Source organism: Molothrus aeneus, chromosome 2, assembly GCF_037042795.1.
Source record: "Molothrus aeneus isolate 106 chromosome 2, BPBGC_Maene_1.0, whole genome shotgun sequence".
NCBI classification, from domain to species: domain Eukaryota; kingdom Metazoa; phylum Chordata; class Aves; order Passeriformes; family Icteridae; genus Molothrus; species Molothrus aeneus.
In genome coordinates this window covers 76,243,066-76,269,368 of record NC_089647.1, presented here as the reverse complement: position 1 = coordinate 76,269,368, position 26,303 = coordinate 76,243,066, and the positions used below count along the sequence as shown (strand labels likewise).

General features: G+C 40.4%; 1 protein-coding gene across 1 annotated transcript in view; it reads right to left on the bottom strand.

Annotated features, from left to right (window-relative positions):
• The window catches only part of HS6ST3 (heparan sulfate 6-O-sulfotransferase 3), a 278,208-nt gene extending 252,509 nt beyond the window's left edge, over nucleotides 1-25,699 (bottom strand). The window contains exon 1 of the mRNA XM_066545115.1: nucleotides 25,167-25,699. Within this exon, the coding sequence (XP_066401212.1) occupies nucleotides 25,167-25,699 (533 nt within the window). The remainder of the gene's footprint in view (nucleotides 1-25,166) is intronic.
• Between the last annotated feature and the right edge of the window lie 604 nt (nucleotides 25,700-26,303).

Genomic DNA, 26,303 nt, shown 5'->3' with positions numbered 1-26,303 from the left:
GGCTGCTGGAAGAAGTGCTCTGACTAGGGACAGAATCTGGACGAAGGAAGTTGGCTTAAATATAAAGTTACTGAGAAACTTTATAAAGGTTTTTAAGATTTTATTTCTGCCAATAAGTTTTCTTGTACACCCCTAAATCTGAGTGCACCCATACTTTAGGAACATCTATAATTTTCAAAGAATCCTTTCCCTAGTCATTGATTGGGAAAGATACACCCTAGGAATAAATCTGTGGAACTGGGCCAGAGTTCCTCAAAGTGGAATGTGGTGCTTTTTATTTCTCTTGCCTTCCTGCTCCAAAGTTCTTTTTCTTACCCACCTTTTCTTCTTTTAATCTGTCTGTGATTTAATTGGAGTAAAAGACTACATCTTCTCCTGTGGATCTCCAACTACAGAGACAATCAGAAACAGCATCTTAAAAAGACAGATGCTGCAGTCTTCTGTTTGGCAGTTCTCCAAGTGGCTAATAAAACACTTTCCTATGCCAACCCAAGCCAGAAGCTGCAAAGTAAGGGGTCAAATACTAAAACACAGGATCTTTTCCTTTAAACCTTCCAATTGGATTGTAAGCAGCCCAGCAGAGAAGGACTTGGGGATACTGGTAGATGAGAAGCTGGACAAGAGCCAGCACTGTGTGCTTGCAGCCCAGAAAAGCACTTTTCTCTTGGCCTGCATAAAAAGAACCTGCCCAACAGGCTGGGGAAGTGATTATTCTCCTTTTGAGACCCCACCTGGGTACTGCATCCAGTAGCCCCATGCTTTGGGGCTCTCAACAAAAGGACATGGACCGGGGTGGAGTGACTCTAGAGGAGGGCCACCAAAGTGACCAGAGGGCTGGAGGACCTCTTCTGTCAGGAAAGGCTGGGAGAACCAGGGTTGCTCAGCCTAGAGAAGAGCATGCCCCAGGGAGACCTTATTGCAGGCTTTCAAACTTCAACAGGGACTTAAAACAAAGATGGAGAGACCCTTTTTACTGCTGCAGTGCAATGTAATAGCCTGTTTCAGCTATCCCAGTTCCTTCCCCAGGTGTGCCAACAACCTCTCCCTTGCCCCCTTGCTGAGAGCTGTCTGTTATCTGGGCATTCCAGCAAGGGCGTTGTGTGATCGGCGAAGTTCAAAAGATGCCTCTCAGCCCTGGGGACACTGGGCTATCCAGGTGTCATTTGTCCCCTGAGCCTTCCCCCCCCTTACCTGGTTGGTGGCATACCTACCCCTTGCCTCCCCCTCTCCCTGGGATTAAAAGGCACAGAGACCACACAGTTTGTGGTTCTGTTGGAGCTGCTGTTGCATTCAGAGGCCTGTGTGCCAGGAATAAAGCTCTGGGTCGAAACCCCCCAGCAGAACCCGTCTCCTTTTTCCTTCACTTCACCTAAAACCTTTTCACCAGAGGTAAACCTGAGCTCCTGCATGCCTGGACTTGTCCCAAGCACCCAGCTGCAGCACCCAGCCAGCCAAAGGTGTCTCTGAGGTGAAACCACCACAGCTGCTGCCCTGGTCAAGCAGCAAGGCCCAGACAAGCCCAGGCACGTTCCATCCGGCAATATTGGGATCTAATTCCAGTATTTTACCAGCGGTAGTGACGTAGCAACAGAACAAGAGGTAACAGTTGGAACTAAAAGAGGGTAGATGTAGAGTGGATTTGAAGTAACAAGGGTGGCGAGCCATCACAGGTGTCACAAGGGAACAGGATGTCCAGAGAGGTGGAAGGTCCAAACCTTCAAACATTCACGGTCAGGTTGGATGGGGCTTTGAGCAACCTCATCTAGTAGAAGGTGACCCTGTCCATGGCAGGGGGTTGGACTAGGTCATCTCTCAAAATCCATTCTAACCCAAAACATTTCATGCTTCTGCTATTCCATATTCTTACACTTGCCAGATCATCTCTAGACCTTAATAGGGCATTGAATTTTTTTGTGAGGTGCACAAACATTGTGGCAATGAGAACCACAGAAAAATCCACACAGAAATTAATAGCATCTAATAAACAGAGCCTGGGACTCTAAATGAACAACCAGGCTAAGATAAAATATTGATTAATGTCTTATGAAGTGAGGATCATCTATCCTTTTCACTGAATGAGACAGGATTGGGGGTGGGAGGGGTGTCAAGGGAGTGGAGAGAAATATACATGTGATTATGCAACCAGAGATTGTATCATGCTGCCCATGCACAAAGGAAAAAAGGGGTAAATCAAAAACATATCACCTCAATTATGGTATTTCTTAAGCATGATGTCAATTTAAAAAGTGTTTATAATTAGTACTGCTGTCTTTCTATCATCAAAGCAGATTAACAATGAATTTAGAACCATCTTGTACCATCTCATAAAATTCATTACTATTCAAGCAGGTAGAAGACATAAAAATACTGATCATTGTATTATTTCACATTACATTTATCAACATTTTATTCTTTCATTTAAAAAAATCCTTAAAAGTTACCTATAAAAAACAGTTTTATTAAGAGCTCCTGTTTAAATGCATTAGGCTTCAATTAATTTGCATATGCAAACATTCACACTACTGTAATGATCCAGCATTAAAGGAAAACAAGCACTTTGCCTGAGGAACATTTATGTACTTACAGATGTGTACAAAGCTAAACTCACTGTGCCTGTGTTTCCCCACAGAGACAGATGCAGCCTCCACTGGTAAGGCAATCAGAGTATAAATAGAGAAACTGATTTCAAAATGTTGAAACACACAATGCTGCTTCTTAGATAGTTTCTTTCCTTCAGACCACATTTCAACTTTTCCAAAATACATCAAAGATATTAAAAAAAAAAAAGTAATTACTATAGATGCCACAAAAGACATGGAATTCTGAATTCAACATCTGTAGTTAAATCACACTTCTTGGATGTATAATTTGACCTTGAACTCATGAGGCATCAGTAATATACACCTTGTACAAATATAAATTAATACAGTCCTAGAAAATCCACCAAGTTCAACTTCTGAGGATAGAATAGAAGAACAATCATTTCTCTGCCTACATATATACTACTATTAATATTTAAGACCACTTGAAAAGTGTTACTGGGCATGCAAAGTCATTTTTACTCAACACAGTGGTTCTTAGAAGACATTCAGGGTCAAATGAAATACAGTTTTTTAAATGCAGGCAACCAGTTCTGTTTCAGGCATTCTAAGGTAACATCCCCTCTTCCTCAGTCTTCAGGTTTTTCTTGGAAATACAGCAGGAGTAGACAAATCTGCATCTTCATCTCACCCACCAGCCAGTTCTAAGTGTTTACTGTACCCTAAGGGAACCAGAACTACCAGCTAGTGGACCAGTGGAATATCTTAAACAAAAAACCTCTCTACAATATTTATCCAGCCAAGGCCTGCCCTCAGCTCTGAAAACAGAGTCCCTCCTTGAACCCACAACTTCTAGTTACTTGGAAAGAATGTTAGTTTGAAAAAGTTTGCAATTCCAGTCACTTAATTCTTCAAGCTATTTGGTTTTGATCTCATACAGCCAGGTTTTTTTCCTTGGCTGGTGCTTTCATTATTTGGTTTATTCTCTTAGGTGATGGACTCTGTTTGCCCCTAAAGTAAATTCTGCTGTACCCTCTCAATCCCTCAACTGCCTTTATACTGATAAAAAAGTTATGTGTAACAGGCCATTATCAGTGAGCAAGTACACCTGACTCATTCCACATACAAAATAAACAACACTTCTTTAAAACCTACGCATTCAAAGCATCATTTCTGCTCACAGTCGTCGAGGCACATGCACATTGTAAAGCTGGCTGCCTTAGTAATGCAAAACAATGACAAATAAGTCATTTTTCAAAAGGCTAAACATGACAGCAACTGTGAAAATCAGTACTGATTTTAAGGGCAATAACTATTCACTCTCACTTCTTAGCTTCAACAAAATCTTCCTGACCTTTAATGCAAATCTGAAGATGTTTATTCATTTCCATAAACATTTGTACTGAAAATTGTTGCTCTTGAAATCATAATGCTATTCTTCGTGGTCAAAAGAGTACATTACCATGAACATTAGTTCATCCTGCATTAAAAAAAAGCAACAAACTACTGTTCAATATTTTGCTTTTCATAATCCTTAAAATTTCAGAAAAGCTATCTCATTAGCTAGTAGCTCAACAGTGACTTATTTCCTGCTGTATTCCATAAATAATGCCCAGCCACAGAGAAGAGAAGAAAGTGATCTGACAGATAGTTTAAAAAAATAGATCAAACACATTTTATACAATTATCTAGAAGAAGAAAATAATTACTGCTATTATAAATCAACTAGAGCTTTGAATAGTAGTTGCAAACCTTCCTCTGAAAAATTACTGATTCAAATAAAAAAAAATTGTAGAAGGACACACCACTTCATGTGGACTTCCAGCTATGCCATTCTAGTAGAACGCTGCTCCATGTTTTACAATTATCAGATTGAAAAAAAAATTAACCCAGAGTATTACAGAAAATATTTTAAAAAATTATCTGAAATCTGTAGCACTCAAACAAAATACCATTATCCTTGCTTTCCAATGCAAGTAAAAGATGGACTAGGCTCCCTTACTGTTCACCATGTTTGTCACTTATAGAAATTACTATATTGGGGAGGGCAGAAGATTTGGTGCCAATATTAAAAAAAAAAGTCATTCTGGGTAGATTGAAGGACTCACAATTTCAGATAAGGAAGAATTTTAACAGATTTTAAACAGTGGCATTGAGGCCAAAAGTCCCTCATATGCCACACTCTTATTTGTTAAAGATTATCTTGCCGTTAATATCACCTGAAAGTCAGAGAAATCTGAGCTACTACCTATTTTATGAAATGCTGAAAGCAGTCTAACAGTGCCAGTTGCCACTTAGCAACTCAACAAAACATCTTAAACGAGAGATAACACTGCCTCAAAAACTGTAAATATCAAAATACCTGATAGTTTCAGATCCTACTTGCAAGGATGAAGTTCTGAAAGAGTTATCAAATAATCTGAAGTCTGTGGTTGTGTGATATCTCTGAACTAGTTAGTTCAGAGAGGAGGATAGACAGATCTTTTCTTAAAAGTAAGAAAGCCATTTTGATTAACTGACAAATTATTTCTGGATCACTCGATGAAGATTTCTACGAGAAAGGAAGGAGTATACCTCATATTGTATTAAGGAAACCCCCACATTTCTTTATTTGAGAAACGTTCTCCACAAGTGATGCCAGTGGAAGAGATCTCAGGGTGGCCTCTGAATCTTTGTAGCTCAAATTCTAAGTCTAGTTAATGGGACTGGTTCCAGATGAAGCATTTGAGTCAAGCAGTCTGAAATACTGAGATCAGTGGAAACAAGCAATAACCCATTTAAGACTGCTCAGTGAGCTGACCTCCCTATTTATTACTATTTCTCAATGTCAGCACAGGAACATGGGAAGCTCTAGGTAAGCATTCATTCCATCTTCTGAAACAAGGATGCTGCTGACATCATGACTTTAAATCTTATGCAACTATGGACATTAGTATTCTCTGCTACTGTAAGAACTATCTAAAATAAAAACAAAGCAATAAACCACTCTCTTTTAAGGAAACATTTTTCTCCTTCCCTTTCATCCAAGAGCCAGAAGATGCAAATGCAGGATATATTATTTGATAGGACTGCCCAACATATGTGACTGAATTGCCAAAGCAGGCACCAGGGACACTTATGCAATTGTAAATAAAACTCTGTGTGCGCTGGGGGAACAGTTTGCCTACAGGCTAGGCAATAACAAAAAGACACATTTAGCATTTCCTAAATTAGAACAGATGAACTTCAGAGTTTCATTTACCCATGTCTATAAACATAAAAGGCTCTCAAATCCATATAAATCAGAATTTTTGTTTTTCTCAACTTGTCAGCACTGAAAAACGAGTCTCTGAACAGCAAGCAAATGTGTTAAGATAGTTTTTCTCAAATACATTGGTAATTGCAGTCCTCTTTCCAAGATGATATGCCTAGGTGTGTCTTCAAAAATGAACATCAAATAACCTATAGTAAGGCTGATCTGCAATAAGAGAATCATTCTCAAGCTTAAACAAAATGAAGTCTCAAGTCCCACAATAAAGTGGGATGTAAACCTGCATGCAGGTTCTGCATAAGTAGAGTATGATGTAATTAAGTTTACATCCACTAAGCTTATCAGTTAATGGCACATTTTATCAATTCCTCAAGAAATTTAACAGAAAAGCAGTTGTTGAAGGAGCATTAGACATTCGTACCATCAGCTGCAGCTACAAAATTTGCTTCTATTAATGTCAAATAAAAAAGTTTTATAGTGTCATTATGCCATTATTATTTACATCCAAAGCAGTCATTAATGATGGTGGTACATACTGCAGTGGAGAAAAATAAATAAAACAAGGGTTTCCTCACCTGAGTTCCTAGGAAGCACAAGGAAGCCCTGTACTATCACTGCAGCTCTGGAGCTGCTTTTCCATCTGCCCCTCCTTTGCTGCTCTTCCCACAGGCACTTCAGCCTGAGAGGCACACAGTACCAAACACTATTTGAACAATACTATTAAATCCTGTGTCTTGAGAGCAGGACTAGAGAAGTACCCTGGCCCTTTCTCCCGACTCCCTTCTCTGCACTCAGTAGCCAGTCACTCTTAAATAAGAAAATAATAATCAACTCTGATTTTAATAGGGCTAAAATCACTCTTAACCTATTTTAAACAGAAAAAAAAACTGAATGAGGTATCATTAGCTTAAAATTTCTTCCTATGCACTTCCAAAATATTAAGGACATTTTTTTGGAACAAGTTCTTCTCCACAATGCACTTCTTACCTCTTCTCTCTAAAATATATCCACACATACGTACAGGAACAATATAAGGAGAGCAAAGGAATAGGAACTGGCACAATTGGAATAAAATACCATCTTGATTGCTCTTATCAAAGTTACAAAGGAAAAGAAGAGGTCACTTAACAGCTGTAAAGAATGTGAAGTCATTGGGGGAATACTGAGAGTAAACAAACACTATTTTCCTGAGTGTAACTGACATAAATGGTCGAGGACAGGCCTCTGTGGCAAGCACCAGGAAAACAGAAGCATGGCAAACTCACACTTAATATTATGCCAAAACAATACAAATTCATGTTCATCCTTGACAGAATTTGATGGTTTCACTATATCATGAGGTTACAGTTTACAGTACACCATAAAATTCCCTGCAATTCATAAAATGCCACGTGGCAAAAACTAAAGCAGCAGGAATGAGATGGTAAAGAAAGGAGATGTCTTCCCTAAACACTGAGCACTCAGCCATTAAAAATATAGTAAAGAAGCACACATGTGATAGATAGGGACAGATGGCAAGTAGGGAAGCTACGGGGCAGCTAAGACTGACAGTGTTCTTGACAGCTTCAGAAAGCAGAACCACAGTCAAGCATCAAAAGGTGACCGAGTGAAGATATTTTCTCAGGGACTCTAAGGAAAAATCCCAATACAGAAAATGCAGATTGTCTCAAGCTGGGGAATCACTGTGAGGGAAGAATGAACAGGGTTTGAAAGAAGGACTAAGGAAAAGCCAGCACACTTGAATGACATGAAGCAAGCAGTAATTTGTTTTCCAGCCTTGTAAGTAACTCTCCTTCAGCCTGAGGTTTTCCTGGGTTTATCTGGTCAGGCTGGCTGTATTTGTTTTAACCAAGTCTTTAGATTCAGGGATTGAAAAGTTCAGTCCCTTAATATTTATGCTAAATATATTTAGCATATATATATATATATATATAAAGATATATTTATGCTAAATATAAAAAGGGAAATATGGATGCATATAGAAAGTAATTCCATCTAAAGGCACTGCCTGATTCAGAGTCCTAAGTTGTATTTCTGAAGGAAAAAAAAAATCCATCATTTTTTAAAAAGGCTTGTAGTTGAAGATTTAAAATCACATTTTCAAGAGCCACTGTGGTTTATCTTAAAAATGCCAAATGAAGGTAAAGGATTTCTTTGCTTTATACATATTTAAGAACTCACGGGTAGTATTTCTAAGCATTGCTACCATATGTACCTGTGCTAACAACTGTACCACTAAATAAAAAGCTGTCAGAATTTGCAGATTCAGAACTTCAGCTGAAAGGGATTTACCATAGCAGATGTATCTAAGCACATCTTTTTATGCACAAGTACTTTTCATTCCGACATCTCATCAAGCCAAAAATGCCTTTTCATTATGGAAAGGATTAAAAGGTGCATATACATGCAGCTCACAGAAACTTCACACGAAGTTTACTGTACTCCATGATGATTACTTTGATTCAATGGATTTATAATCCATCTATTGCAGTGCAAATGTCTGCATGAGTCTGAGTGCTATAAGGGCAATTAAGACCAAGCAACTTGAAGATGATATGATAAACCAAGTATGTGTAAAGGCATGAAAAAATTGGGGCATCCAGAAACTTCTTGTCTCCTTACCTCAAGAGTTTGTGTTTTATTCAGGCAAGTTACAAGGATTTCACATCTATTATTTAAAAACTGTTTCTCTATCAATGATTCTCAAAATGATCACTCTACTACAAGGAGTCCCTTAATGTACAATTTTGAACAGGCAACTGCTAAGAGTTCAAGGATTTGAGTTATTTCCAAAACCAAGAAAAATATACCAGGCTCACCTATTGTCAGTTTTAAAAGCTGGGAAGAGCAGTTCCAACAGTCTCCATTACACTTCACTGCCAAACTACAGATATCCTTCAGTTTCTCCTCTCCACTCACTTCTGAAAGGCCCCAGTCCCTCAGAAATACCCACAGCCTTATTGACATTTCCTGATTCCACCACTGCAGTCCACCTAAGGTTACAACACAGCCCATCCCATGTCCTTTTTTTTCCTCACCAGTCATCCCTCACACAGGCCAAGTAAAAAAGGATGCCTCCTCTACGCCTTCCAAATCTTTTAATTCCCATGTCAAATTCAAAATTCCTGTCCTGAGGTTTCCCATACTTCTAACCATGCCATTATCCTTAACTTTTTCTCACAACTTTTCCTAACCTAGGTGTGTCTGATAATCAACTCCTTCAACTGAATTTGTCAAATTTTTCTGCATCTCCCAAGTCACAATAAACAAATAAGCCAATAAACAAATCAATCATTTGTCGTGCAGGGTTCCATTTGCAAAGACTGAATTCCACTTAGATTTTGGACTATCAAGGCTAACATCCTGGTTTCAGTGTACAATACAAACACTTAAAGCCTCATCGCCAGCAATAGCAAAAAAAAAAAAAAACCAAAAAAAACCCAAACAAACAAAAAAACCCCAAACCAAAGAGATAAAGAAAGAGTTAGAGTAAGAGCAGCAGGACAAACAACACTCAGCTCAGATATGAAACTTTTTTTTTATATAACCACCCTCAGTTCTATACTGAAAAGCCCCAAATGAGACACCTGGCTTACTACCATTGCTGCACTATTAGAGATAAAACTAGTTAGTTTACAGCATAAATTTCTGCACAACTTTCAGTTACATCTTTGCAACCCTGTCTTAAAGCAAGAACAGCAACTGAGAGCAGTTTGTTGTTGTTGAAGTGAGTAGGCCATTAATCAGCTCTGAATAAAATAAATTTTAAAAAAAGGCTGAGCCTGCTCTAAGAGTTTTTCAGTAATAAGACACTGTTGCTGAACTTCTCACTTAAGAGATTCTTCTTCTCACAATGGCATTCCAGATCTAGAAGACTAATCTTAAGTGCTACATAAAAGTGTATTATAAGACCTAAGAATAAATTTTTAGTCCTTCATTTGGAAACTTTTCTTAAGATTGAGACCAGAAAAGGGTTTTGAGAGCAGAAGAAAACTATACAAAGATAAATATGGTTACCATTTTTTTCTGAAGCATACTACAACCACTCAACTTCCCTTGCAGACATGTTTTTAACCCCTCTCTAGATCCTACAATGTTGTCATCTTATTGCAAAAGTCCCATACCTTCTCAGTGATTACTCATGGGCAGCTCCTCCCAGCACTAACTCCTTCGTCACAGCACAGCCAACAAACTGCATCTCTCCTCACCCAGCTCACCCACTCTTTTGTAGCACTCATCTTCAGTGGACACAGCTGTGGCCTGTTAAGGGCAGGCCTGTTCCTAATCTTTGGTGATTAGTACAGCTGCAACTCCTCAGGGGTGAGACTGCCTTCTGCACGATTTTCTTACATTCTATCCCTCCACACTACAACATTATTCAGGCATGATTTTCTATTACAAAAGCCACGTGGGCTTCCCACTATGCTGTACTAGCAACCATCTGCTAATTCTACTTCCTGTAATAATTTCTCCTAGTTTTCCCATTGCAGATGCTAAGCTTATTGTTAATAGTAGGAATCTTTAAAAATTACTTTCAAATTGTTCAAATACCAAGTTTTAAGCAGAGGGACATATCTATATTTACTAGTTGGGTTGCTTAATTCCTGGGCTCTTCTCAATACTATCTAGTTTGGAAACTGTCACTTTTAAATACCATCTGCTTTATGTCTCTTTTTTTTCCATCCCTCCTTTTTCTTTTTAAGCTTCTTCCATAATTGCTTCTACCAACACTTCAGTTTGAAGAGAGATCCTTTGATACATCCTCCATAATGAAAGGTTCCAGTTCAGAACTTCTTTAAGCTCAAAAATGAACTTGGATACAAGAGGTAAGACAACAGCTTCTTTTTTGATAGAGCTTTATTTCTAGAGGATAGAAGGAGAGATCATCTATTAGCCCTATGCATTCTCCAGTGGACTTCTTGTTCACAGTGTGTTTCAAAAAGATTAATTTTATACCTCCTGCAAATTGTTCCTCAAACACCTTTCTTAGCTGAATGTATGCATTCTTACCTTATACTGCCAGAAATTTATGAAGCTTTGCATTTTGCTCTTGTAGACAAAACTTAACTTTTAAAAAATGGTGAAAACTGCTTTGTATAACCACCTTTTATCCTGCTGTTTAACTGTGCTATGCCAGTTTATTTTTGGACTTACTATCTTTGATAGGTGCATGCATTTCCTCCAACACTCCCACATGGCATATTCAAGTAGTTTCCATGCCACTTAAAGGATTTTACTTTTATAAATTGTCTTTAATATGGTTTTTAATTTTAAATCATTTTCTTTAGAAAAACAACCCACAAAGCAGGGGATTTTCAGAGATGGAGGTAGATGATCCTGCAAGAAACGTAAACACATTTCACAGAATGACAGTAACACTTTGAACCAGATCCTGCACACAATGGTCAGAAGCACACACAAAACTGCTTCTCCCTCTTCTGGTTTGCAGACTAACTGCTCCATGAAACACTCACTAACTGTGTCCAGCAATTTAGGCTCCACATCAATCATTGCCTCAGCCACTGCTGCTGCCATGCAGGCACCAGGCTGACCAGGGGGCAATACAACCAAACCAGGAGGTTAGAACAGAATGAAAGGGCTCCAAAGAGAATGAAGGGGAAGAGAACAACCACACAATAAAGTCAGCTTGTGTGCATTTACACACCACATTGCTCATGGGGCTCCAAGACCTGGAGTAACATACATGATTTTTCATGAGCTGCTGTTTCTCTTAATTTCAAACCCATGATTACAGAGAAAAAAAATAAGAATTCAGATACTAGATGTGAATTCAAGAAGTAGGAGGCAAACAAATCTGTATTAAAAGATAATGAGAAAGCATGTGCTAACTGCTTAAAATTAGCTCTCAAAAATTTGAAGCTAAAATTTGACTACTGAGATTGAACAAGTCACTGCAGAGCAAATACACCTGCTGAAAATTAGCTTGCTACAGCAGTGTGCTTTCCTGTGTCTTGTTGCAAACAGATGTTCTATTTGGATTTCCTTGCATATTGCTTCTCTCATTAAATCCCTTTTTCCTCTATTTAACCCAGGGCTATCTCCCCCTTAACTTGTACCTAAGTTCTCCTCTTTACTTCACACATTTCCAGTCCCATCAAACCATCACCTTTTCTCCCCAGGTTACAGGAGCTTCAACACTTCCCTCCTTTGCCTCTGTGGCAGGGGACAAAGCCAGGGCCCATCTGCCTTCCTTCACCTGCTGGGAAGGACTCCCCTTGATGCCTCATGTTTTAGCTTTTATATTTTTCACATTCTGTACTGCATTAGTGTGTAATTCTGAGCTTCATACGAGGGCATAGTAAGCTCTCTTCATGGAGTAGGTAGACAAAATAATTCCTTCTCTCACTGGGGACCAAGGACAAATGATCCAGATCTCAGACCCAAGAGCATAAACAATGGCAGAAGGAAGAGAGGAAAACAAGAAGGATGGGGCTTCATGGGCTAAAGCTGTAATTGGCCAATAACTCCAATATGCTAATGGACCAGAACTTATAGAAGTGTGAGACCCCGTGACCAGTCGAACATTTGGTGACCTGGGCTGTAGCCCTGGGCTGGCTCTTGTGCTGCCCAAGGTGGATCCATTGAGGCCTCCTAATAAATACCTACTTTATTATTTAGCTCCATCTAGCCTCTGTTCCAGGTCAGCCTTTACTCCTTCAGTAAGAGAGCTTACTGTCCCCTCATTTGAAGCTCAAAACCACACACTAAAGCAGTACAGACTCTGAAAAATATAAAAGCTAAAACCTGAGGCATCACCCTGTTCCTGCCTCAGGATGGAACTGATGTCTCGCACTGCAGAGCTGGGGTTCAGTACTGCCATCACACAGTCAGTGGTAAAACACAGTATTTTTCTGCCAACACTAAGCCTAAATACTTTCTTCTCTAAGTCATTGCAAAAGTAAAAGACTGAGCCATGTGTTACCGAGACAACTTGCAATTGTTTAATGCTTTATCCCAGGACAAACAAGGAACCCAAATCAAAAGCAAGCAATTAAAAAAGCCCTGTGAGCAGCAGCTTAAGGGAAAAGACAGAAACACAGAGTTACACAAAAATGCATCTTTTCAATGCCCTGGCTTTTTAGGTAGGAAGAAAAGACATTTATTTTTTTCTTATCTGTTTCTGTGTACTGCTAGGAAAAGAGAGAACAATAAAAGAAAGAATTTAGGATAGATTAAACTGGTCAGTTCTGGTAACTCTTGCAAAGCCAAACAGCTAAAAGCCCCTTTGAACTTCGAGCATAAACAATGGCAGAAGGATAATGCCCCATAAACAGGGCAGACAAGCCCAAGAGCTGATTCAAACCTGCAGCTTGCTGGACACACTGAGCAGAGAGGAGCACTACCCCAACCAGCTCATTCTGTATGCACAGAAAGCAGGTACAATGCAAAGGGGATGTGAGTCACACAAGAAAAACATAGAAAAGAAAGGCAAAAGAGCTGGCAAGATAGAAAGGACAGCAATGTGGGAGAGTGGGCAACATCAGGCTGCCAAGAAGGTAAATCTGAAGTGTAGAATGTGACCTGAATAATACAAGAAGTAGTAGGCATCTTTGCAGAAAAAAAAAAAAAAGGTAAAAATAAAAAAGTGATTGTGAAAAATAAATCTTTCATATTCCCCATGTCCTTTTAAGCTCTTCTGCGATCCACATATACAGTACAAAGGGAAAATCCTTTAGGCATATAGTATAAATTTACTTCCTGAAAGGATACACAACTTGCAATTTGGCTTAAAATATCAATGCAACTCCAACAACCCTCTTGGTAATGAAGACTTCCCAATTCACCTTTTTTTGCATTTTGTTTGGGTTTATGCTTAATATTTTCCTTTAAACTACCTGATAATGTTCTGGAATACAAGTAGCAGAGCACGAAAGAAGAATGATAAACTTCTGGCATCCCACTGCTCTCCTAATCAAAGCCACAGTTCTGTGTGGCAGCACTTAAGCTTCCCAGTCAACCTGTAAGTCAGATGCAGTCCATCAGTTTTCCTATTACTCTACTGCAAGGCCCAGCAGCCATTTAGATGGCTGGTACTGACCCATATCACAGTGGGATTCTTTATCCCATTGTCAGGTATCTGCCAATTTAATCAAAATGAAAAGAGGTATAGCCTGATCAAAAGTAATCTGCACAAGTCAGAGGCAGTGCTGCAAAACTCAGCATACATTTACATGGTTCTGGAGAGCAAAACAAAGACTTTGCTGAAAAAGGAAACGTGTCAGAGAGGGCCTGAGATGTTTAGGAAAAGTAATTTCAGTTACTCCCTTCATTTAGACAACTAAATTCTCAGTTTGAAAGAAATAATTTCCATGTGTGTTTTCAGGCTTTAAAAGCCTGACAAAAAGGCATGACCACTTTAACACAATTGAGCTGAAGCTTGTGACACAAGTCTGTCTTGAAAACAGGGACTTTAAACCTTTACTTCATGTAAGTAAAGTGTTAAGGAGTAAAAAATAAAGATGCACACACAAACTAACTATTCACATCTTCTGAATCTTTTCTGCTTGGCAATGTAAAGCCTTTATAACCCACATAAATGCAAAGTTCTTTGCCTATATATTTGCTGGGGTTTTTTTTTCTGGATTCTGTATTTGCCTACAGAAGCTTTGAAACTTGCACAATAAAATCTTACATATATTAAAAGTTCAATCCAATAACTCAGGTGAAAAAAGGCAAAACAGTTATGTTCTTTCATTACAAACTCTGAGAAGTTATCTCATGTTAGTACATGAGAAAGTTTTACACTATCACTTAATTGTGAACAGTTTAATAACATTAGCACTGTAGATGGAAGTTAGAGCTCTGAAAAACATCTTCAATATGAATATGGAAACTATAAAAATGTTAGCTTTATGGATAAAAATAATTCAAACAGAAATGGTTGACTCAACATACCCTGAAATAAAAAAAAGAATTAAGAAGACAAATATGTGACTGCCTCTTATTTACTTAACTGCTACTCAAGTTCTAATTTACCTACTAAAATCAATTTAATGAGAAAAAATGTACCCTCCCCATCACCAGAGGAACATACCATCCCTTTCTTACAAGAAATGTACAAAGGAACATATTTTTTGTAACACATGCTTAATGCCAACTTTACACTGGATGTCATGGATGCGCCAGCCTGTGTAAAAATTTATTGCTGTAATAAGTTGTTTCTTCCAACAAACTAATGTAATGTCCACTGTGAAAAAAAAAATATTGCATATATCCTTCATTTATTTAATAAATATAGCTTCTGAGCCTGTTTCAGGAATTCTCAAATTGAGGAACAGTTAAAATACTTACTTCAACACCTTCTCATGTTGTAGCACCTTCTCCATTGTAATCTTTCTTCCCAATTTCCAAAAATAAAAACCAAACTGTACACTTAGCTTCAAGAAGGATTCAAGGAATCCTCCTCTCCACCCCTGGGAAGGTGACTGAGCAACTTCCCTGGAGCAGGGGATATTGTTTGCATTGACATCAGCAAGGATTTTGCCATGGTCTCCCACTGTGTTATTTGAGGCATGCTGGTGAGACAGGGGTACTATACAAAATCCAACTGGTGGCTGATAACTTGTGGTGTCACTCAAGAACTGGCAGTGATGCCTATGGTGTTTAAAAAACTCTATTAATGACCTGGATGGTAAGACAGAGTCTATCACATCAGAGTCTACCAGTCAGCAGGTTCAGGAATAATCCCATGTCAGAGAACTGTGTTGATGGGAAACTCATGAAGAGCAACCATGGTAAGTGATTTACTGTAAGTGTGGTAGGACTGAGAAGCTGTGGACTATCTCTGAAAGTGTTCATGGCCAGGTTGGACAGGGCTTTGAACAACCTGCTCTAGTGGAAGGTGTCCCTGACCATGGCAGGCAGATTGGAGCCAGATGATCTTTGATATCCCTTCCAACCCAAACCATTTTATGATTCCATGATTCTAAGTAAAAGAAAAAACTCACTCCTGTGGTGAAGTAACACACAAGACAGGCTGGGCATGCAGTGGACACAGCTCTGCAGAAACAGATCTGGGGCTCCTGGTGGACAGGAGTAACAGCCACCAAAATGCACCCTTGGGAAGTGAAGCAGGCTAACCAAGGATCAAGCTCTGTTGGCAACTAAGCAGGCTGGGGTAAGTCACTTCCCCTCACTCCACCTTTCAGCACCTGGATTGGTGTGCCTGATTTTGAGCTCACCAATAAAAGGCAGAGCTTGGTACAGTGGGAACTGCCAGCAGAGGGCTACCAAGGTTACGAAGGGGCTGGGACACATGAAGAGTCACCAAGTGAGGCTTGTTCTGTCTGGGGACAAGGCAGCAACCAGACAGATCTCATTACTCTATTCAATTTTCATGTGGGTGTAAATAGAAAAGTCATCACCTGACTCTTTTTGGATGCACACAGCAGTAAGACAGAAAGAAACCAACACAATTTGGAAAATGGAAACATTTCTTCTAGATAAAGAGAAAAGCTCTTTTGCCCATGAGGGTGGCCAAACACTGCAAGAAGCTGCTCAGAGACCCTGTGGCACCACCATCGCTGGAGTTACTCAAAATTTCCAGGCATGTTCTAAAACAACCTGCTCTAATTAGACTGATTTTAAACAGGGGTTTGAGCAGCATGACTGCCAGAGTCCCTTCCTACATAATTCTATAATAAATCCAAATGAAGTGTAGTAGAAAACAACATAAAATATTTCATTGAGTTACTCTTCTCATCTGAACCTTGTTAAGTCAGCAACAAGAAATGACCCAGCTTTAGCATGACAGAGGCGTTTCTGGCATGAAAACAAAGGTTTTGCAGTTACAGAAGTTATTCACCACTTACATTGGGAACTTCTTGGAAAATAATGGTCCTACTCCTATCACTAAAAATTAAAGTCTAGTTAAAGGATGAAAACAACACCTGACAACTCTGCTGTTAGGGATTTACACTCCTGGAGCTAAGATGCTTAATTTACTATTTGGCTCTTTTATTACAACACTTCTCTAAAACAGGAGCTCAAACTACCTAGTACTTGAAGTTTTTCATTACCTCTGTATCTTTCTCTTCCAGCAAGTATAAAAGGAACATATGAAGAGCTTTAAACCCTAAACCATTTGTATTGGAAAAAAAAACTTTCAAATTTAATAATTTTGATCCTTCCTTGACCTTGCAAGACTGCAGAGTTATTTCTGCTCCCTGCTCTCTCCAGACTTCATTCTCACTTGAGGCTCACAGCTTATACCTACACTGCTTTTCCTCCTTCTCTTCCTTGGAGAAGTTCCTCAAGCAAACACCATCAGTTGCTATTCCTCCTCTCCCACAGTCTCAGAGAGAGCCTGTGTGCAAAGATACATGGAATTTAAGTAAAAAATTGTAAATTGCAAGTAGACACTTTCAAGTATGCAAATACATAAACACTGAGAAACAAATGTATTTGCTATTTAAACAAAAGCCAGCTTACAAATCAAATGGAAATCTGCAAGTCAGCAAGTTCTTTACATTGAGATCATTAGAATTTAGATGAGAAATAAGAAAAATCTGTATTTTTCATTAGTGCTTTTTGAAGCGCTTTATTTCACTAACCTCACTTTCAATTTAATTTATTTGCAGAAAGTAACTGGTCTCAGAGATGTCAGCTCCTCCACACACATCCCCTGAAGGGACCATTTCCTTCCAGTATCTAAGAGCACCATGTGGCAAGACTTCTCATCAACATCAAGTTCCTTCACAGAACAGGAAATATACTCTCAAGTCAATTATGAATATCATGGTTTGTTCCATCCTCTGGAAACTGAAGCTGCATCTGCTCATTGCTTTCCTATCCCAACATTATTCTTCATATGGCATTCAAAGCTCATCCACTACTATGCCAGTATGTTTGTTATTTCCATTGAGTTTTTAAACACTCAGAGCCACAGTCAACCCTCCATGACCCTGTCACTTTCACAACTGAGATATAAGTGTATTAGTACATATAACTGTACCACATTTACATCAAACATTTTCTAACAGATTACCAATTAATAAAGAAAAAAATGGGGGTTAAGACATTGATTTTAAACACTGTTTTTTCTAAGATGACTTTAAGCTGTGGACCACACTCCAGATCTTTTTAGAAGTACACATAAGACCACCTAAGTGTAAGCTTCACAGCAGAATCAAAATCCTAATAGCTCCTATCGTTACAAGAACCCATCTTACACCTTTTCAGTCAATACATATTGAGATCTCAAGCACTGATCATGTAACAGACCATAAGTACTTCAAGAGTTATTGATTTTGCTACTCTAGCAATTTCTCTGAAAGAAGATTCATGCCATCTCAAACAAAATCCCAAAATACTTCTCTTAAAGTTTTCCCCTTAAAATAGTAGTTGTTTCAGGGCTGAATAACTGTAATCTAGAGGCTGTCCACATGAGACTCTTAATTCATGCAATTAGCCTCCTACACAGTGTTTAAAACCTTGCTCAGCAATAATAGAGCTTTTAAGGGACTTAAAAGTTACCTTCTGAAGCAACTGGGAACATTACAACATCATAGAAATTTGGGTTATAAATACTTCCAGAGAACAGGCAGCAAGTCAAACACAATACTAAAAATATTAAAGAATACAGGCTTCCCCTAGGTCTCATTGGATCTCATTCTGCACAAACAGCAGCAGAGGCTTTACATTATATAGAAGCTCAATTCAGTGCCATGGGTTCAGCAAACCCTGGGAGAAGATGCTTTACTCTTGCTTACTTAGCAGTTAGGACATTGAAAACTGTCAACACACCTGAAGGGAGAAATCATTCAGTTCAACCAGATCTTTACAGTTTCCATTCAGCTTCTCCTGTGATCACCAGAGCTGAGCTGGCAGAGACTTTTTTCTTCTCCACAAAGAGTTCTCAAAAAAAAACTCCACAAGCAAGCTTACAATTTTATTCCTATTTTTGCCACTGGCTGGGTCTACAGATCTGAGCTCTATCCGTGTAATGGCATTACACAGCAACTTTTCCCATTCACAAAATAACCTTTCCCATTCTGCCTGAAACCAATACATATCCCAATGCTCTGTAAGAATTTAAGCAATACCCTATTCAAGAGGATTCTAAATGAGGCAGCTGGTTAACAGAAATTTAAAAAGTATCATAACATGAGAAAGTCCAAATAGTGGCTATGTCTTATAACACTGTACAGCCCTAGGGGATGATCCTGACACTTTCACTCTTTTCTTCTCCCACAGGACTTCTCTGCCTGGCTCCTGCACAAAAAAGAGAATAGCTCCTGCATTGTAAAGAAAACCTTATTAGACAGCCTATTTTCCAGAAAGAAACACCAGAAAAAGGCAAATTTGTTTGGATAAATCACTAAATTCTCTTCCAGACAACTAGAACTGCAGTACAGCTGATCATTTTCATAGCATGCACCTTCCTGGCTCAAAACTTACTCTGTTCCAGTTACCCATAAATTACAATGACAGATGAATAAGAACTATCTGTTCCAATCTGAAATAGTGGTGACCACTCTTTTATCATTCCTGGCAATTAACAGTAAACATGAGTTCTAGTCATTTTTTGTAGGCAACCTGCTGAGATTTATAGCAGTATCTTCAAAAGTCTGAAGACAAGACTTGGGTGAAAGATTTTTCAGGGTTGTGACAACCTTGATGCAGAAAAGTTCTGGTACATCAATCATTTGTCTGCTATTCTGACAGGAGAAAACTCATAGCTGACACATACAGTGCAAAAGTACTTAAGGATAGCTGCTAGTTGTTGCCACAAGTTCTAGACAAGTTGTCTGTAAACAAATAGAAGAAAAATACCGAATTACAATCTCAATCAATTTGGATCGAAACAGCCTGATTTCCCTCTAAAATACAGCAACTGGCCTAAAATAGGAACATAAGAAAGGAAATACTTTACCAAAAAAAATAAATAAAGGACAACTTTAAACAACTCCAATTACTCCCATAAGCCAAAAAGAAAACAGAGTCCAGAAAAAAAAATATGATGTGGTAAGGGCAGAACCCCCTGGAAAGCAATTCTGAGAGTTATCAAACAAAAGATTTATTACAAAGGGATTTCATTCTATTCTATGTTTGTATCAACAACATGGATGCTGAAAATAAAACCATTTTTACTAAACGTGCCAATGATGAAAAGCTAGGAAGAACAAAAAACTTAAATCAATTTTGCGAATGAAAGAAATGGACAGAAGGGGAATGAAATCCACAGGGGATGAGCACAAAGCTCCTACAAAAAGACAATGGAAAATATAAGTAATAGTCTATAATAAAATGAATAATGTCTAAATCCCAAGCTGACAGTCAATGTCAGGAAACTGAAAAATGGTAAATATCAGTGAAGTACGACCACAAGCATAACTTTCAGAATAAGCCAAGTAATCTTTTCTGGTCCATTTTGTACTACATGTAAGAAACGAAACACTGTATTCCCACTGAAACACCACTTTTCAAGGAAACAACTGACACAAACCCAAAGAGTAGGCCATTCTTTGTGTTCCTCCAATAAAGACAAAGTGAATTGGATTTGGTTGCTATTAAGCAGGGAAGTTGAAAGAAGGCTTCTTAAGAACCAAAGTACCCAGAAGGCTACTGCAGAGAAAACGAGATTGATTTGTTCTCAGGTTCTCAAAAGACAGAGGAGATGCAATGGGCTTAAAATTGAAGTTAGCAAGATTCACACTAGGCACTTGGGGAAGACAACACCACTTTTCAATTTTAAGGACAATAAAACCCTTGAGCAGATTACACTGGAGACAGGTAAGGAAGTAAAAAACCCGCAGTCAGTAGCAGGACCACAGGAAATTATTTAGTCTTTGTTGTTTCTCACATTTATTTTAAAGACTATATAGAATTTACTGGCTCATTTCAGTAGAAGATACTAAGGTACAACAGAGAATTTGTGCTTTTTTTCAGTTTAAATATTTGTGACTTTTTATTCTCTTCTCTCCACTATCTTCAGCATAGTCCGATTTTTCAATTAACACTCGTACATTTTTGTGATGATCCGTTACCACAGCTGCAAAGACCAGAGTCTGTCTTATGTTCTATTACAGCTAGAGCTTAAAAAACAACATAATAGTCAAATAAAGGAATTCAAAAGAAGGAAAAGGAATTCTACTAATATTTTCTATTCAGCTTTGTCCATTTCAGGACTCATGGGTTTACTGCTGATTTACACTTCCATAGAAAAATCTAGCATATGGCAAGTTAAAAAGGACAAGGAAATAGAGAGTATAATGGAAGTGAATTAATGAAAATCGATAGTTTTGAAGACTAAACTGCATTAATAATAAAGCTTATGGGGTTTACACAAGTTGAGTGATTTCACGTTTTCATATTAGAAAATTAGACAAAACTTACAATAAAGTGTTCTTTCAAGTGTATAGTTAAAAGATTGCCTTCCTAGTTTAATCAAATTTCAAATAAACAATAATGAATAATTATTCATTATACTGCAGGCATCATCAGCAAGGGATACAAAGTGCCTTGATCAGGACTTGTCAGGTTCTCTCAACCCCTCCTCCACCGAGCAGAGAGACAAAGCAAGCCCCACCTCACACCCCAAGGATTACCTGGCAACCTAACAGAGGCAGATAATCAGTTTGGACAATGTCTCTGCAATATTGGATGTGGAACTTTTCTAGTTTTAGACACAGAGTCCCAATTCACAATTCTAGTCTTTCCCTAGCTATCAGTGAATGGAGGAACTGGCCCTCCAAGAAGGCAATTCAGACATGTCTGAGACCATTAAAAGGGCTGCCTGTGTTATTCTATTTCTCCCCACTGTCTGCAGAGACAGCCTAATGTCACTCGGACTTGACACCAACTCTTCCCTGGCATACCAGGTTAGACATCTCACACCATTTCTCTTCCCATTCTTTCCTCAGGCAGTACTGGCTAAGATTCTACAGTTTCAGCTTCTTGGCACCTCTGAAGGAAAGCCAAATTCTGGGAGTGGAGCTGAACACAAGCACCAACAACTTCAATGGCTTCCTCAGAGGGCAATGCAAACACAGAAAACACTGTTACTTTAAAAAGAAATTCTTGAATTAAAAAAAAATTAAAGGCACTATCCAGATAGCAGCTTTTGTAAAGGTGAAAGCTACACATTAGTATGAAAAACTAATAGGCTGGCTCTGTAGACATTTAAACAGGTATTTTAGCAGAAAATCTCACATCCTGAAAATGAAAATATATGCAAACATTTGAAGAAATAGAGCCTACAGTTTTTGTCTTGGTTTGGTTGTCTTTTAAAGTAATGTCATTCAAATGAAAAGTAATGTCACTTTGTTTTCTAACAAAAGAGAAAGTTCCACAACTTCGCAGTAGCATCCAATACATTAATAACCAACAACTTTTCGTATTGAAGCTGGGACAAGGCACACCATACCATTAAGTCCCATAGAGGTAAAAGTCCATGCTGGCACTTGGACTTAAAGAAGTTCAGATTTCTGGAGAAAAGCATCAGTTTTTGCCCCATGTTCCATCTGGGGTCCTGAGACTTCAAAACTCCAACACTAGGAAGAGGAAAAACTAAGCCAAATTCTTTTCAAAACCCTAATGTGATTAAACACACTGTCCATGAAAGAAAAAAACTGAGGAGAGGTTGTGCTTCACAGGTCTTCCAGGACCTTTACCATGACTCCTTACCATGACTCCTTACCAGCTAGCCCCTTTCACCATGAATTCTAATCATAGTTTCTTCATGAAATCTTCCGAAGATCTGTGTTTAAAGGTAGGACTTAATCTAACTTGCACTATTTTTAGCACTCTAAGAAACAAATTTTCACTATCATACACTAAAAACACTTTATTCCCTCTACTGTAGTAGAAGACAGACTGCATATACCGGGATCTGAAAGAATAGATTATATTAACACCTGCTAGTGGAGAAACAAACAAAAAATGTGAAACACACAAAACATCTTCACTGCATCAAATACATGGCACAGGAGATCAAACAACTTGGTAGCAAATCCATAAAAGTTTGTCCTGCCGGCCACAAAGAAAATCCATTGTCAGATATTTAAGCAACTTAGCCTAATTTTCTGACACTATAGCTGGAAGGCAGAAGAGAAAAGTTGAGCTTCTCAGGGAAGTCTACTGCTTCAAATACATTCAGGAGCTTTAAAGGAAGACTTGAAAATATTCAGTACACTTCACATTAGACACGTATGCTAGTTTCTTGCCTATTTTAGGTATTCAGTCTCCTCAATTCTCCATTCAGACATTAAAAAAATACTTAAATCCATGCTTCTAATAGTACAGCAAAGTAGTTTGGGCTTGATTCCAATTTCACCAGCAGCAAAGACATTCACAGCAGAGATAATCCATACTTTAGGGTTATTTGATTCCTTTTAGAGTTCCTTGAGAAGCAGAAGCCAAGCTACATGGTTATAATGACAAAATAAAGGGGAAAATGTAAAGGAGTCTCCCAGCACAAGTTATAATAGAAGAATAAACCAGTATTAAAATGATGCAATAAATTATTCACAGTGCTTTCCTCATTTATGTAAAAACAAATCAAGAAGTGCAATCTTGCCCTAGCCAAATAATCAATCCACTAATTTAAAAAAAATCAGTAACAAAAAAAAAAATCAGAAAACACTGTTCACCTATAATAGCAAAGTATCACTTCTTCTTTCAGTCAAAGTAATTACTGACTATGCACTGAACCACAGTCCTATGACTGGCTGTGTAGTTCAACTTGAAGTTTTAAATTTATCTAATACAAGAATGTTTTTCTGTAATAGTACTGAAGCCACTACTCCAATTTTATTTCCCATTTGTAATCTTTGCAACTGAATTTAGCACTCAATCGTTTACCTACTAATATTCTTCATGAGAGAAAAAGTGGATTTCACTGGCAGACTATGTATTTTCAGACATTTTTACAAGTATTACTCTTCCTCCTCCCCTCCCTTTTACATTACAGGTTTCTTGAATATTCCTTAAAGCTCTACAGCTACCACCAAGTTATTTTGTCCTTGAAGACATTCCCAGCATTTCTCTTCCATCAGCAAATACATACACTTCATATTCAGCTAAAATGTTTTTCATAAAATTGTACGAATTACCTTAACAGTATTCTGCAAGTATAGCTAAAGTCCACAACCATCCACAATAAATTTAAATTATCCTGACTGGAGTCTTTCCAAATGCAACTAGCTTTGCCGTATGGGAGGGCCTTTGATGTTCACATCAAATAACCTTCAAATTGGTCAACAACAATAATCAACTCTATTGTCCTGATGAATAAACCCTGTGAAAATGTGCCCATGAATGTCACGGACTATACATGTAAAGTAACAAGATACAAACCACAATGTGGAAGTAATTCTACTGAAAATTTAAAGTTTATGTATGCATAAAATCAAGATGGATACTAAAATGAAAGAACATAATGTAGCTCCCAAACTATTTAACTTTTTTTAAAGGTATTCTTCCTGTATTTCCCTTCATATTTTCCAGAGTTGAAGTTACAATTATTAAAGTGCAAAACTTTAAGCATGAATTCAGCTCATAATTCCTGAATACATGTCCAAAATCAATCAAATAGAGACAGGTTCTAATGCTAGCCTAAATAATCTGACTGAACGGTGAATAAATCAGAACAAAGACCAAAACTTACTGAATCACCCAGAGGTATCTCTTATCAAGAGAGATCGCCCATCTGACAATTATTCCATGTTTAGAACAGGCAAGACCTTTCACAAGACCCAACAAAACCACACTATAACTTGCAGAGAGGCAGCATGCACACAGAATTCCCTTTTCCACTGTCATCAGGTCACAAAGGGACATTCATAGTGCTATTTTTGTCAGTACAGAGACCACACGTGTTCTCCCGACTTTGAGCTTGCAGGGAGAGCGAGCGGCCAGGACGGCACGGGAAGCGCAGAGCCTGCCTATGTGCGAAACACGGGTGAAAGTGAGTTTAAGGGCTCAGTTGGATACTGCCAACTCCGCTAGGTACAACATTCAGCAGCTGCAACGATCCATCAGATTCTGCAGAGGCACTCTGCTTGCTGCAGAAGAGCGGAGTGATTTGTTAAAGACAAGTTTCGAGAGGACGGACAGACAGGAGAAACTCGCGGGAGCAGGAGCGGAGTTTCTCTCCGCTAAGCCGCACCAAAGGCAGCTGCGGCCGCGCCGCGCGGAATCAGCGCGCATTAGAGGCACAGGGAAAGCACCGCAGGTAACACACCGGGAAGGCGAAAGCCCACAGCACACCCTCCCCCGGAACGCCAGCCTTGCCCCGCCGTTTGTTTCCTATTGAGGACGGCAGCGGACAGTTCTCGCCCTGCTGCCAGGGCACCTTCCCAGGGAGCTGGGAAAGGCGGGATCTGGTTTGGAGCATCTGGAAAGCAGGCACTGACCTGAGGGTGCGGTTGCCGGCGCAGCTGCGGCGCTCCATGGCGGCGGGCACGCAGCTGGTGAGCTCGGTCCAGTCGGCGTGCAGCCCGCAGCTCCAGCCGGTGGAGAAGCGGGAGAAGAGCCAGGTGTCCTTGTCGCCGCCCGGGCGGTGGCAGGCGCACTTCTTCTGCCCGGCCCGGCAGTAGCAGGGCTGTTCCAGGTGGATGTTGCGCACCAGGTGCCGCCCGAAGGTGGTGCCGCCCGTCTTCTGGATGTGGAGGAAGACGATCACGTCGCGGCCCCGCATGTCGAACCGCACCCGCCGGCACAGCTCCCCTCGGGCGAACGGGAACTTGGCCGCCAGCCGCGGCATCGCCGCCGCCTCCTCCTCCTCCTCCCGCTCCTCCGGGCCCCCCCCGCGGCGGGCGGCGGAGGCCGGCGGGCGGCGGGGGCAGGCGGCGCCGGGACAGGCGGGCGACACGTACTGGTAGACGATGAGCAGGAAGAGCAGCGCCAGCAGCGGCGGCAGCAGCCACCTGTTGAAGCGCTCGTCCATGGCGGTGCGCGGGGGCAGCGCGGCGCGGGATCAGGCGCTGCCGGCCGCTGCCGGGGCGGCCGCCCCGCTCGGATCCCGCAGCCGAGGGGCGCACGGCTCCCTCCCCGACGGCATGGTCCTGGCAGGCGGGCGACCGCGGCTCGCTCCGCTCAGCCCAGCGCGCCGCGCCGCACCCCGCCCGAGGCGGCCATCCCGCGCCCCTGCCCGCGGCTGGGCGCCGAGCGCCGTGTGCCCGGCACTCGCTGCCCGGCGACGGCCGCACAGCTCCGCTCCCGATCCCGCTCCGCCGCAACTCCAGCCCAAACACAGCGCCCGGCTCCCGGCGGGGCGCGCCCCGCCCCCGCCCGCCGGCCAATCGCGGCCGAGCCGGCCGCCCAGCCAGCCAATGGGCGGGCCCAGCACGCCGGCCCTGCCGCCAATGGGAGCGCGCGGCGGCCCGGCGGGGGCGGGGGGAGCGGCCCCGCGCTCCCCTCCAGGTACCGGACCGGGACCTGCCGCGCGCGGGGCGGGGGCGGGAGGCGGCAGCAGCCAATCAGAGGGCGGGGCGGGGCGTCGGGCAGCCAATGGGAGGGGCCGGGGAGCAGCCAGGTGAGCGGGGCTCCGC